Raw genomic sequence first — 15,897 nt, forward strand, 5'->3', positions numbered from 1 at the left:
ACACACACACACACACACACACACACACACACACACACACACACACACAAATGCTCGCTCACTCGCACACACGAACACGTAAATGTAATTTCTTTATATTGTAGATCTTGCAAGACTTATGTACTAAGCAACCACAGCAAAAGTTACAGAAACAAAAGTAGAAAGTGTACTGGTGTACTGAAATCCTTCTTGGTCTCTACATCTACACACATCTATACACCGTATGTTCTGTGTTCTCATTGCTCTGTTTTTGAACAACTCTTATTAATTTTACTTTTTGTAAGGCTGATTTATTAGGAAAAATGTGGATGGAGATCATTCTGCCCATTACTATGCTTGTCTGGACGTGATTTCTTTTGTGCTTTTGTTGTGTCAATCAAACTGGGTGTCATTGAAATGCAAACTTTTAGAAATGCATTATCATTATCACAAGTGAAAAATGAAATTAATATTACAGTATAATATAAAAGTAGTTTTTTTCCCCAGATATCATGCAGTGTTGCTCTTTCAGTTTGAGGACGTTTAGTTTTTTGTGAAAATACCTTTTTGGCCTCTCTCTTGGCCTTTCTCTTAACAGAATCTATTCAGTCAGTCATTTTATGTATCTTTCAACCATTGTGCTCTCTGTCTGTCTTGTGTTTTTACCCTCTATTTCCCCTTCTTTCTTGAATACAGGAACTATTGATGTTCAAACTAAGTGGAAGCACAAACTCGCCCAATACTCTTCCTCAATTGGTGAATTTTGACCTTGGTTCTGATAGTCATGCGGACACTGCTGGTTTCAACCCTCTCCACCAATTTGACCACATTGGCAAGAAGAAGCTGGACCAGGTTTGTCAAAAAGCATTTTCAGTGTTATAATCACAGTTTATTATGATAGTAAATCTATTTAGTTTACCTCTATGAAACATTTTTGATAATTAAGTGATTATTGGAGCTTTTTCATTCCTAGACTTTGTACCGTGTGGGTGTACTTGTGATGTGCAGGGCGATGTCGTTTTAACTTCCTCCCAAGGCCAGAAGCTTAATGTTGAAGGTTAGGAGCTGTTTGAGTCTCTAGTGAACTCGATACTGTGGCAATCTTTGAAGTTGTCAGGTCTTTGTGGGGCTCGGCTTTCCTATTCTCCATAGGTCGCTGCGTTTTCCAAGCAAGAAGAAAAGAACACTGAAAAGGTGAAAAGATGAGAGAATTTCTTTTTTTTTATAAAAGAATGAGTAATGTTGAAGGAGAGTGCAGTCTTAAAGTGCACTTCTTTGGAGCTTTGAACCGTATACCCTTTTAGCCCCAAACTTATCCCCAGGAGTGCTACCGTGATGTTCAGTTAATTGTTAGATTTTCTTCTACATGAAGGGGATACGTTGGCTACAGGTAGTTTTGCTCAACGTGAGAGTTGTCAGCTTCCCCCTCCCTTATTTCTCCCCGACTATCAAGGGAAACAGCGCTGATATCACACAAAACAATCACCAAAAGCTAGTATTTCCTCAAGACAGACTTTTGTGTTTCCTTTTACTTTTCAAAATGGATTAGATATATTTATACACACATTACATCCCTTGCAATGTAGCTGTGTTGCTGCTATTGTTTTTTTTCCAAGAACAGACACTTTTAATCCTAAGACTTTGCCTGTTTTCGGCTTATCACAGGAGGCTGCATAGCTTTGCATAGAAACACCCTATTAAGAGAATGATTAAAATGCCTTCTCCGCTTCAGGTGCCTGTGTTGTTTGTCAAATAAAATGGAGGGGGGGGGGAGTTACATCCATCAATCACCTATGAGAAAGGAGCAGAGGGGGATGGATGGATGGAGAGAACGAGTGGAGTTCTCCTTCTTTTGTCAATAAAACTCAGCCTGGAGTTAAGAGTGACATTTTGGCAATCAAAGCAATCTGATTTTTATTTGCTTTCCCAATATGTTGCTAGTGCCAAGTGTGTTTGTGTGTGTACATTTACAAAAAAGAGAGAGAGAGATAGAAAGAGAAAGAGATGGAGAGAGAAGGGGGGCTTTGGCGGGGAGCCATTGAAGATGGTAAGAAAAAAAGCAGAGCAGTCGCAAGAGTAACGACTCCCTCCCAAAATTGATTTATCTTTCTATAAATGATGGCTACATCCCCCCAAATGGATTTATAAATTAATTGCTGTCTTATTGGAATAAAAACCTTCTTGTGCGGACATGATTGATCGCCTGGTGTCTGTAGCCTGCGCTGGGGACCCCCCTCCTCCTTTGTTAGTGGGTCCCAGCTGGAGCAGTAATGCACTGATGGTATTAACCCTGATTAATAACTAACAATACGTTATCCTCATACATCAACAGAGTGCAGTGGTGGACTGGGCATGGGACTGGCCGAGGCTGCTGCCAGCCTATCAGGGCATGAGTCAGGTCACCTTCAAAACTCTGCTGGCCAATAGGTAAAACACATCTTTCACTTGTTACAGTTACACATGTTGCGTTTGCAGCGGTGTGTGCATGCATGCAAACGCGAGTGTGAGTATGATTTTCCTGTTGTTATATTATGATCCTCACAGGTGTTTTTGTTTTTGAGCAGTCTTTTTATGGAATAAAAGCCCCACTCCACAGAGGCTTGTGCTGTATCAGTCGTGCCTTTACCTGTACAAAATGAGCTGTTCACTTGAGACACGTGAGGACAGTTTCCCTTCCCTTTTGACTTAACTCCGGCATAAGCTCCAGTCATTGGGGATCGTATAGCCTTGCTGCTCTTCATCAGAGGTTCGAACTTCCGCTTTGTTCAAAGGCCAAGGACTCCTGTGGCTTCCACAATGGAGGCTGAGCTATGGGAAGAACTGTTTGGAAAAGTGTGGCAGACTGCATGGACAAAATGTTTGCAGATTTTGGTAATTGAGGTATGCCTGCTGTTCGGGTACTTTTAAGGCCTTGAAAATAACCAGAAACGTTGGAGAGGGAAAACGAGCAGCTATCTTAGTGTCACCCAATTGAAGAGTTTTTTCGCTCAAGTCCACCACTCCCATCCCATCCTCCACTTCCCCCTTCCTCTCCTGTTCTGCTCTGCAATGGGCATAAATATTTATGCAGGTATGTGACACATATTAGATGGCAATACTTCAGGCTGTTCCCTGTTCTCCATTCGCAGCTGTCACGCTGCCAGCTATCAGGGAGCCATGGGGCTACTGCACCTTGTCTTCACGCCTACGCCCAATCCATTCTAAATCACCGCCATTGTAACACACACACACCTTTCTAACAAAGGGCAAGCTCTACATCTGCCAAGGACACAGGTCTAATAAGGGTGAAGTACGCAGCTCTGTGCTGTGACGAGCTTTGTCGCCTTCATGCTTCTACCCCCTCTTCCCACACACACACACACACACACACACACACACACACATACACATACACACTCCATTATTCCTCCTCTTATATGCTGCTTTGTTGCATGTTAAAACAGATACTGTCATTGCTTGACTGAGCCAAATTAGTGTTGGGACATACATGAATAGAAACTGAATGAAGTTGATATGAAGTCAGATAGGAAGAGAGAGAGGAAAAAGATGAGATTGAACGCAATTTGAAATTGTGAGTGACAGAGAGAGAGAGAGAGAGGGAGAGCTGTCAACACTGACAAGGCACCAAAACTATGAGGAAGGATGGGAGTGGGAGGGGGTAAAGGTTATATAATTCACCCTAATCTCACAGTATCAAAGTGTTTGAGATTCTGCCATTTGCCTCATTAGCCTCTCTTTGTTGGGCCAGAAGAGCAGATTTCATGGAGGATTTGGAGAATGGCTTTGGTTCTGCCTGAGACACTCGCACAGAGCTGGAAGTTAGTTTCACGGCTGGCGACATGTAAGCTGTCAAAGTTTTCCTCAGATCCATCTTGGACTCAAAAATATCTCTCAAGCTGTAGAAGACCATTCACGGGATAAGCGCACTGATGTCGGATCCACTGATCCATTTGTTAGTGCAGATAAGGATAATGCTTTCTGCATAACTGCAGACCGAAGTGCCCTCGGCTGTTTTCACAGCGGCTTTGCAACAATTACTCTTTTACTCCCTCCAGTTGTATGATAAACCAGAGGATACAATCTTACACACTTGACAATGTAAATAGTAATAACACGGTCTCATAGTGTATGGAAACACCTATCACTGTGACCTTGTGATGTTCTGTATTTTCTGTCTTGTGAGTTTTAGTCTCCTTGAATGACTTCCCTTTTTCTGTACACAGCCAATTTATTTTTTCACTCCCTTGACTGTGTAAGTTAGCAGTGTGGCCCATTGGCCTCCTATATATTGTTACAGTGGCAGGACAGTTATTGTGCCCAGGGTTTATATCACATTCTAATGGAGCAAGGCTGTGAGTTAAGGGCGGTAGGCTTTTACACCAGGGCTGTTAAATCACTGTTCAGATGACTTCATTAGCAGAGCAGGACACATGCTGAGACACTTGCCTGTACACACACACACACACACACACACACACACACACACACACACACACACACACACACACACACACACACACACACACACACACACACTTTCACCCTGCTACCTTGATGGTGTAGCCAGACAGGAAGGATTTATACAAGTGTGTGTGTCCTTCTTTGTCACCTGTCACTTTAGCTCCCTCAGCACGATGGCTCATCCATCATCTGCAGATTGAGCTTTTCAGCAGAAACCAGACTGATTAATACTACCCCAAGACCCCCAGGGTTGACTGGCTGACCTGGCTTCCTGGCAGGCTGGAAGTTTGAATGGAAAGATGGATGACTTGTGGGTGGGCTAACTTTTTAACTGTCTTATTTCCTGGCTAATTGACTGACTAACTGGTAGACTGCTTTGGTTACTGTCTGGTTGGTTCAATGGATGTAAAAAGGCAGTTTAGGTGGATTAATGACAAACTGAAAGGTATTTTAACTGAATGGCTTGGAGTTTGACTCAATCTTGGCCTTTATAGATAAATGGCAGTTTTAAAAGTTCATCTATGGATAAATTATGGACTGACTGACTGACTGACTGACTGAAAGGATAGCTGGTTGACTGAAAGCCAGACTCTCCCAGCATCTGTAATTGTAATCTTTTATTCCTTACACATTTCAATAGAAATACTCCATCCATCCATCCATCCATCCTCGTCCGCTTATCCGGTATCGGGTAATGAGTCACGGGGGCAGCAGCTCCAGCAGGGGATACAAACTTCCCTTTCCCGACCCACATTAACCAACTCCGATTGGGGGATCCCGAGGTGCTCCCAGGCCAGGTTGGAGATATAATCCCTCCACCTAGTCCTGGGTCTTCCCCGAGGCCTCCTCTCAGTTGGACGTGCCTGGAACACCTCCCTAGGGAGGCGCCCAGGAGGCATCCTTACCAGATGCCCAAACCACCTGAACTGACTCTTTTCGACGTAAAGGAGCAGCGGCTCTACTCCAAGCTCCTCTCGGATGACTGAGCTTCTCACCCTCACATCTCTAAGGTAGATGCCAGCCTCCCTCCTGAGGAAACCCATTTCGGTTGCTTGTACCCTGGATCTCGTTCTTTCGGTCATGACCCATAGAGAAATACTTTTAATTATACTTTTTGATTTGGGTTTTCTGTTGTCCTTTATTTATAACAACATCTTAATTACTTTAACACCATCATTCATAACACAACATCATGTCAACCAATACATTGACTTATGAAAGAGGCGTCATGCAGAAATACCACCTCATACAGTATTCAATAATCAAAGTCCATGGGCAGACCTCAATAGCACTACAGGACAGATTTCTATTAACCCTCCTGATGCGTATTCACTCAGTTCCTTATTGGTATTAGCAGCAAGGTTCTTTTATGAAATGCCAAAGTCAATTACATTACTTACTCAGGTTAAATGTGTGCTTGATATTTCACCTTGAACAAATTGGACACCAAGGGTTTGGTATTAATTGACATGAAGTACAGATTGAATAGTGTCCACATTGCCTTACTCTTTGACTTCAAAATATAAGCTGTCATTTGTTGTAAAGCATGGAGTCAAAGTGCCAAGTGATTCAACTGATACAGAATAGTTTCTCTTCAACTATTGCTCAATGGATAACTCATCTGTTTGGTCCTGGCTTACCCTTTAAAATCCTCTATTCTTATTTTAACTCTCATTGTGCTACAAGGACTTCATAAACCATAGTCTTTTCTGTCATTTATCTTTTCCAATCCGAGGAAAATGAAGCAAATCTCTGAGAAAAGTATGGAGCATTGCCATAGATAGAAAGTCACATTTTAACTGTCATCTGCCAAGGTGACTTTTTGAGACACCTTCCTTGTTTCTGTATGTCAGAAAAGGTCCTCTGACCTGGTTGATAAGGGGTAGCCGAGAATGAGAGATGAAGCTTGATGTGTCACAGGGCGGCTCCTCCACTCCATCATAAGGACCTAATATCACCCAAGGACATTCATGCTTACATCTACAACACTGGTCCATTGCTCCAGGTACCGTTTCCGGAAATCATGGGACAACAGACTTCATACATTGGCCAGTAAACTGTAAATGATTGGCCAGCAGATAAACTAAAGTTAGATATGCTGTGGCTTGTGGTATTTTTTACAGCTAATGCTCAAAGTAAGCACTTGTTCTCACAATTTCATTTCATACATTGACAGTAAGAGAGTACTAGCAGCATTGACCCCTAAATTTGATAGCTTAAGCTACACTGTAACTACTGAACACTAAAGCATTTCCTCTACATTGTTGCCCCTCAGGTCCATAACAATAGCAGTTTGTGGAAAAATGCCAGTCTGTGGCATTCTCTTGCTTGAGCGGCTCCTTAAATTGCAGCGATAGACGCTTGTGCTTTCAGGAAGTGGGCAATCGCCATCTGTTCCTGGGCTCTGCCATATGGCGGGCCTTTTTCTCAGGGAATAAAATAAAAACAAATATGTCAGAATGTTCGTCTTCCTCCACGGACGCTGATCAACCTGGGGAGAAGCTGGATCTCAGTGTGTCTGGATTAATAGTCTTACTTTACGCTTCGGGGAATGAGGGAGTGCGTGCTTGTGGTTGGTGGGGTTTTGTGTGTGTGTGTGTGTGCGTGTGTGTGTGTGTGTGTGTGTGTGTGTGTGAGAGAGAGAGAGTACATGAGCGTGTGTGTGTGTGTGTGTGCGAGAGTACATGAGCATGCTTGTGTGAGGTTATGCACACACGTATGCACATTTATGTACCTGTAAGTGTTTCTGGAATCATTTATCTGATTTAAAGGCCGATGTTACTGTACCATTTTGAGCAGTTGGTTGCCCTAGTCTTGGAAGCATTAAACAACACAGGAGAACAGAGCTTCAAGGTTAGCCAGAGTGACATTTCATGGCTGATGCTGCCAAAGAAACAAGAAGAAACGCTCTCAAGCCATCATCAGGCTCTCTGTCTTGTGAGGCCCGAAATTCAAAAGACTTGTCACTTTTGAAAATCAGGAGAGTGTGATGTGTCATTGAGGAAGGGCTTCTTTCTTCTCTCGTCGATCCCCTTGTGTGTGTCCCCTCCGCTGACTGACAGCTAGGGATGGGAGTTTGTGTTGGTGGAGACAGAATACATCTTTTGTCTGCTTGGTTATACATGGTGTGTTTTGTCTTCGCTACCCCTGGACAGCACTGACACATTGAGGTTTTCATTAGCCGTAAGCAGGTGGTAGAGGAGAGGGATGAGCTTGTGCTTCTGTTTCCAAGCCTGTCTGTGTGCGTATGCATCTGCACTGCACCAACTTGTATACTGTATGCATATCATGGAGGGTGTACATGTGTCTGCCTGCATGTGTGTGAATGTTCCCTCTTATATTTCAGTGTGTGTGATATTTGGAGGTTTGCTCCAAAGGCGAATAAATCAGTGATGCCTGGGATAAGGCCGTGGCCCCTCCTCAAACTGCACAGACAAGCTGAGAGGCTCATTAATCAAACGGCCAGTCACAGATGTGATGGCTTCCACACAAACCGCCAGCAGACTGTGAAAGTCACATCCAACAGAGTCAACTGTCAGCCAGGCAGGCAAGCTGGACGCACTTTTCGTCCCTCCTCCCTCCCCTCTCCCTCGCTCTCTCTTTTCCCCCTCTGTTGTATTTATCTCTTGTTCTCCTTTTACCTCCTCTCACCTCCAGCGTGATGCCTCGGTGTGATACATCTGAAATATTTGACTTGTCCATCTAAAAACGATCTGCAGGGTGGAGGCAAATCTATCTTCTCAGAGAGTGGTCATGGTCACACCATTGTAGAGACAAGAGACATCAGTCATTACTGCACATTGCTCTGTTCTCTGTGGTTACCCAAGACTGTACTGTGTGGTGCAATACAGTTGAACAATATCTTTTTCTCCAACCTCGGCCATCCGGATTCTCTTGTAACATAAATAAATCCTAATTCATTATCCTGTGAAAGTCGTTGGTCAAGCTTTAAATAATGGCTATGAAAGGCAGGTCAATACATACTGTTCACTGTGACCAGCTCTAAGTAGTATATGGATGCTGACACAGTAAGAATATTTTCACCTGTTACTTCTACTCTACAGACCATTCAGTGGTGCATGTGGGAGTTAAATGTGCATGCCTTCATGTATATTCAGTCATGTGTAAATGAGTTTTCCCGTCTCTTACTGGTTATTATACCACATATCATATTCTAACCATTTTACTGCTGCAATCTCCACTCCCAAAGGCTTTGAATTGGTTACAATTGTTAACACTACTACAATACAGTAATATCACTATTCAGTGACAGGATTGTCGGTGCATAGTGCTTATGCCACAAGGCAAGCTTCTCAACAGGATTATCTGGTTATCCCTCGTGTATTGTGAACTTTTTGCAGTTTCATCTGACCTCTTTTTCACAGACATTGTGATTTCAGATACTTTCATAACATAAATAGCAACCTCTGTGATTGTTCCAACTTCCAACCATCGATGGAAGAATAGTTGGAGAGACTCTGTAACACCAGAGCTAAATGAAAATACCACTTAATCTACTGCAAAGCCCTCCAAGGATGGAGGGATATGCCTGATGGAACAGGGACAAAACAAAGCCACCCGTTCCTGATTAAAAATGGCAAGTCCCAAGGCTGCCCAAATACACTGGGGTATTTTAGTGGTACACATATAAAGATGGTGCTCCACACCGCAATAGAAAGCTATGCTTTTGTCTTCAGTATGTGTAACGGTGGTGGAGGGAAGGAATTTCTGTTGTTGTCATGCCAGCATTGTGCAGTTAAAGCCTCACAAAGCTGAACTACTCTCTTGCAAGATCACTTTTTGCTACACAGACCTTATAAGCATCTATTTAAACCAGGATTTTATAAATATGAAATGAGCCATGATGTAGCAACTTTATGGCCTGTTTTTTTTCCCCCAACATCAGTCGTTTTTTTCAGGCTGCAAATCAGAAGTAAGAGGCTAATGACAACCCAGCAAGTGGCATGTTTTCTGTCTATCAAATTGTGTACAGCCTACTGAAAATTATGTGTGCTTGAAGAAAATACCGAATGAGCCTTGCCACATTACACTGGGTGAAATTGTGAGCTGTCATTAGGACTCTTATACGGTAGTATTAATATCTACTACTATCTAAAAATGTACTGCAATACCACGGCAAACACAAAAACATTCACTTGGATGCTTTGGTAACTTACCACCCATGTTACCTTCATGTATTTTATTGCTACACCTGACTTTGGGAACTTTGTCGAAACTTTTGCTTACAAATTTTAAATAAGTCTACAGGGTATTTGTTTTTGTCAGCTCCGTCCCCAATATAATTACATATTTTGCCCCTGGAACCAGTTTTGTCAATCAGTTAAGATGGACTGGGACTCAGTTCAAGAAAGGGTGGACTGTTTGACGCTGTTGCCATGTTTCCTGCTGATTTACTGAGTTGACTTTTTTAGCTGACTGAAGCAGTGCATTGTCAAGAGCCAGACTGTGACCGTCTGTTCCAGTCCATCATTTCCTTACTATTCTATTTCATGTCCCATCTTTATTCAGACCCTCTGGAGGTTACACTGAGTTAGGTTTCTGGCTTTAGAATGTTTGAATGTTTGATGAGTGTATTCAAGGATTGTACTGTAAACTCTATGAAGTGAAACATTATTTGAAATTATGTTTTGTGTTTACTGAGTCAATACTGCAGTTAGGAAGAGCTGTGCTGCATATCAGTCATACAGTAATAGTGGTGGTGTTAATATGGCTAGTTGGACCCATACAAAGACAATTGTAAATGTTAATGTGAATTTGTATATTTTTGTGTGCTGATGCACCACTGTAATATAGGAGTTGGAGAGATCATCACTTTTCCAAAAAAGTAAAAGACTTTCATTTGGTTTCTGCCAAAATGTTCAACCTTTCTGTACTTATTTAAAAATTGCATCAGCTAAATGCCTCAAACATAATTTAATACAACATTTTGTGTGTGTGTGTGTGTGTGTGTGTGTGTGTGTGTTTGTGTGTGTGTGTGTGTGTGTGTGCGAACGTGTGTGACAGTAAGGGTTTGTTTTGGTGGTACATCACGAGGTTGTATCCTGTCGCCAGGCTCATTAGCCCGACGGCAGCGCTCAGGCTTCCCCAGCCAATCGCTGCTTTCTGTGCGGCTCTGCCATTTGCATGTGGTCCAGGAAGAGATAATTAGAGGGATCTCTGCCTGTCACTGTTAATCTGGGACTTAGTGAAGGGCTGTGATGCCGACATGCTGATGGACTGACACACAGTGTGCCGTTGTACTGGTGTACATACATTGGCATCCGATACACACATGCACAAGTGGCAAGAACAAACACACTACCTGCACACACACATACAAGGAAACACACACAAACACATGAAAACATACACAAACAACACAAATTATGTGTCTCTAAATTGGAGTGTTTTTCTATATTAATTTATTTCTTTTTGACCTGGGAAAAATACATTTGTCTTTTTGTTACCTTTTTTCTGCTAAAACTGCATCATATTAGAATAAAATAATTCAGAGCTGCTTGTGCATTGGTATGTGAATGATAGCATGTTGACTCAGTGGCTGTTTACACCAGTTGCACTATGTTGTTGACACAGGTTTTAGATCCTTGTTCAGATAGACTATGCGCTTGTTGCTTCCCAAACAGGCAGAATGCTCGGTAAGCCTTTTGAACAAGCCCAGCTGTCAGCCCTATATACTTACACACACACACACACACACACACACACACACACACACACACACACACACACACACACACACACACACACACACACTCACATCGAGATGCACACATCCGAACAAACATGTACTGTACATGTGCTGATGCGCTGGCACATCCCCAGCCACACAAATGCCGAAACCACACAAACTGACTCACACATCGCTGATTGGCAGACCTCCTGTTTTCTCATAATTCTGACTGATTTATCCAATCAATCTCACTTGGAGGGCTGCTAAAACGTTGAGTAATATTAAGAGTAGAACATGCGACAATTAAAACATCCTTCAGGTAATTACAGAGCTGGTTTAGCAGCAAACAACTGAAGCATTTTATACATTCAGCATGTTGCCTGTGTGTTTTATTTGTACTTATTTGATAGTTAATCAGAGGAAATGAGGTCCATCTGTGAATTTTACCGACTTTAATGCGCGTGTCGTGTGTTATGTAAAATATCATATTATTAGCTGAATGCGTCTATGCAAATATGACTGTTCACCTACTGTAAATGAATCTTAGAGACAGTGTCTCAGCCTGTACAAGAAAATCCTAAATAAAAAAACTGTTTAGATGTTCTTGACACTGCAAAGCCTATTTTCCACTCAAATGACAGCTAGGCCTTTTTGCACTCTGTGGGACTGTTAAATTGTGCATGTTGAGAGGGAGGGTGAGCACCGTCGCTGACCTCCTCCGTCCTGCTCTGTGACCCTGTGTCAACACTGATGACACATAATAGTTGACACTTGACTTTAGGGGCTCTTTAAGTGCCAAGAGTGCCCAAGGCCCTGGATTCATATTCTAATGTGGTCATCTTTATACTCTGCGCCTCCAACTTTTGTCCAGGAGCTCTCTCTACACTTGTTTCCACTTTTCTTTGCCGTTCTTCATCACTCTCTTGTAACAGACAAATCACACACACACACACACACCACACACACACACACACACACACACACACACACACACACACACACAAACACTTAGACCTACTCAGACACGCTGTCACTGAATTGAAATAGCCTGTCCCGCCCTCCTGCCCCTGTGCCATTACAGGTAAGCACAGAGGTGCACTTGTCTTGACAAATCTACAGACAGCCAGAGTGAACACTCCAACTGGGGTCAACCCTCTGTTTTCATCCTCTCCTCTCCTCTCTTCTCCTCTCCTCTCCTCTCCTCTCCTCTCCCATTGCTGCTTTTACATGCCTTCACTACCTATACCCCATAGTTATGGAAGATAAAAGATTGAAGAGAGTTTGCATATTGATTCCTATCAATTTGATTCCATTCTCAATTCTGATTTCTTGCTTGCTCGATTCTAATTTGAGCGTACTTTATTATTTGAGTCAGCAGACAATTTGACATACTGTATTTTGCAAGGTATTTTGTAAGAAGAACGTAACACTCTCTTTCTTACCATGTTTAAGCTGAGGGACAACAGTTGGATGAACCAGCATTAGCAAACATGTCATAAAATGCTGTGTCATGTCATTAGGGGTGGCAGTAGCTCAGTCCGTAAGGAGTTGGGTTGTGAACCAGAGAGTTACTCATTCAAGTCCCTGTATGGACCAAGGTACAGAGTGGGGATTGGTAGCAGAGGAGATGCTACTTCACTTCCTGGGTAAGGTCCTATACCCCCCCCCCCTCCTGCACTCACTCTGACATCTCTCCATTTGTGCAGGAATAGGTCCTGAGCGTGTGTGTGTGTGTGTGTGTGTATTTCAGGCCTGTGTTTAGTGATCACTTACAGAAACAGAGTGGAAGTTTTATCCCCCCCATTGGGGATCAATAAACAGTATAACAGGTGTGTTTACCTAGCATTTAATCAATTTACATTTTGTTGTATTGCTACTGTTTTATGCAAAGCTTAGGGACAATTTTCAATGGCAACAGGAGCTTAACCTAACCAGGTTAAACAAATACATTGATGCATGGGGAATCTGTGACACAGATAGAAGCACAGCAAGTAGAAACTTCATTTTCAACAATCCAAAAGCTCATTCTAAACAATATAATTTCTATTATAGTTGTTGATGAATTTCTATTAAGGTTGTTGATGCCCAACCTTAATTATAAGGCATGTGGTGACCAGGTAGGCTGTTTATCAGTGGCAAATGGTAAGTGTGTGCTTGCTCTCTCCCTTCCCCTTATCTCCCACTCTCTGTTTCCCGACCTTTGTGGATTTTCACTCTGTTTCTTTCAACTCTTTCTCCTTTTACCTGCTCTGGCTCCCCCTCTCCTATCTTCTCAGAGAAACCATCATGGGTCATGTTTTACTGAGTCTTTGATCATTGAGTATGTTGACTACAAGGCCTCTCACCTCCCCGGTGGTTGTTTCAAAAGAGGGGGCACACTTATCTGGCTTCTATGATGTTAATGGTTGAAAGCATCTGCTGATGTTGAAAGTGTGTATGTGTGTCTGTGTGTGTCCACTCAGACATGATGAAAGACTCTGTTATAGCACTGGGTTGTGATCCTGTTGCAGCTATAGCTGTGTTCAGAGTTGGTTGATAAGCAAGGCGTTCTTAAGCACTGTGCTGTATTTGACGGATAACAATTACACGGTAATCATTTGGGAGGATTCTTTTTTTCTTCTTCTTTTTTTACATTGTTTTTAAACAGCTTAAGTGGTTGGAATTTAGATCTCCTACTACCACGAGCATTTCATCCATGTCTACAGTATTTGTTCAGTTATTTCATGGAAAACCTCCTTCACTGTGCTTTAATGGGTTTGTCCTCAGGGCACAAACTGTGGTTCAAATAATTCTTTTTTTTTCGTCAGTCTTTACACCTCATGTGTGTAAACGATGGTTGGGTGTCTGAGAGCTTTGCTGCTCCACCCAACTGCAGAATTCTCCCCTTTGTAAGATGCAGGGGATGGCCTTGATGTGACAGCTTGCGATGTTAGCCCAAGTTGTTTTTGACATAAGACAAAGTAAAAGGGAAGGAGGGAAAGAAAAAAAATTAAAACATGAAGGGGAGGCATTGGAATTTTTGCTCTGAGGTGAATTGCCTTTGCAGGAATCAATTCTTTCTCTCCTTCATTTCTTTAAGAAAACAAATATCTTTGTTTTCCTCTGTAATGCTTTGTCATGACTGTTAAGAACAGTCTGTTTGATTGAATTTGCTACTGGAGACATTTAGGGATCTTGATGGATTCTTTGGATGCAGGACATAGGCTTGCTGGAAGCATCTTTTTTAAACGTTTTTTCTTCTCTCCTTGTGACATTATGGAAACAGGTATACCCTTTACAGCAGAATGAACGGTGAGTGGTATTATTTGACATATTGTACTGCTACATGCCAGTCTACAAGAATGCCAATGACAATCATAGGAAAGGACATTTAGATTACTGTCGAGCCTCCCTGTCCTGTCTCTTCCTATCTGGCCTCCTATCACTCCATCTGTTTTGTAATCTGTCTTCTATTCATCTTGAGTTTGACGTGTAATGATGAAGAGCTGGTCAGAGGGGTATAGAGTGTTCACGTATGGGTGAATGGATGGGTCTTGTGGGCCTGGTATGTGTGAGTATGCATGTGTGTCCAGTATCTCTGCCCTCATTGAGTCAGAATGTGACCCTTGGGCTGTACCTTGCAATCAGTCAGCCTGCCTAGCCCTCCTGTCTGAGTGTTCCTCCTCCAGCCCTTTGAAAGAGCCCTTCTTATCACAGTGTGGTAGACCTTCTCTCTGCCCCTCACTGTTCTCAAGGTTAGCCTCACTCCGAGGCCTTTCTGTTTCCACTCTCCTTGCACATGCACCTTACTGGTATCTGTCCATTCACTGCTTATTACACCGTCTCATAAAGTAGTCTGGATGTTGGAGGTTTTAGCTCTTCCCCTCAAGGTGAGCCTCTCCCAGTGCTCTCCATATAGCTTGCCACTAGCTCTCAATCCAGTACTTATGCATCTGACAAAGGAGTTGAAGTTTAAAGGTGGCTCGACTCCCTCCTTCCTCTCATCCTCACTTCCTCTCAAGGTGAGTCTCTTCCTGCTCTTGTCTTTTCTGTTTCTCCTCTCCATCTTGTCAGCGCACATGCGCACGCACGCACGCACGCACGCACGCACGCACGCACACACACACACACACACACACACACACACACACACACACACACACTGGGCCACACTACCATCTCTTTTCTCTTTTTTCTCTTGTTTTGTCTTGGAAGGCCATCCCACCTCTGTAGGGTCTTTAGTTGTGATGGCCACATGCCTGGTGGAGAGGTCATAATGCCTGCAGTGAAGACGTTTCAAGGAGGTCCACCTATATGTACACCATGTCCTTATTTATTTTAGTGTATGTGATGTGCATCTGAGCATTACTGGGACTAAACATGTTGGGATCCTTGTCAAAGAAAGTTTCAAATACAAATATTCCTTCTTAAGTTATGAAGTTTAGTTGCATGCTTTGGTTGAAAGTTAGTCTTTCTCGCATGTAGTTATTGCTATCGAAAACAAATCTGAATGTTTTTAAACAATTGTGAAGATATTTGAAGCACTTGTGGTAAAAAAGAAAAGAAGGCTGGCAGCAAAATCTTAGTGCTCAATCGCAAATAAAAGACATTGGAAATGAAGCATTTTTAGAGGGTAAAAATATACTCCTGCAGCATAGAAGAAGCAGACATGGCTGCGGCAGGACAAATTGGGCTCATGTCTTTCACATCTGAAAAGCAACATTGTATAGTATTACGACATAGTCACATATTTTTCACATCTCTTGCGTTCTTGTCAACCCTAACTC

The 15,897-nt window shown here is 42.6% G+C and overlaps 1 protein-coding gene across 3 annotated transcripts in view; it reads left to right on the forward strand.

The window, feature by feature from the left end:
- Positions 1-15,897, forward strand: part of kiaa0825 (KIAA0825 ortholog) — a 121,380-nt gene that overhangs the window by 51,450 nt on the left and 54,033 nt on the right. For all 3 annotated transcript variants that reach the window (XM_032516561.1, XM_032516562.1, XM_032516563.1), the window contains exons 21-22: positions 676-831; positions 2,312-2,406. In XM_032516561.1, the coding sequence (XP_032372452.1) occupies positions 676-831; positions 2,312-2,406 (251 nt within the window). The remainder of the gene's footprint in view (positions 1-675; positions 832-2,311; positions 2,407-15,897) is intronic.

This window comes from Etheostoma spectabile, chromosome 5 (genome assembly GCF_008692095.1).
Source record: "Etheostoma spectabile isolate EspeVRDwgs_2016 chromosome 5, UIUC_Espe_1.0, whole genome shotgun sequence".
Lineage (NCBI taxonomy): Eukaryota > Metazoa > Chordata > Actinopteri > Perciformes > Percidae > Etheostoma > Etheostoma spectabile.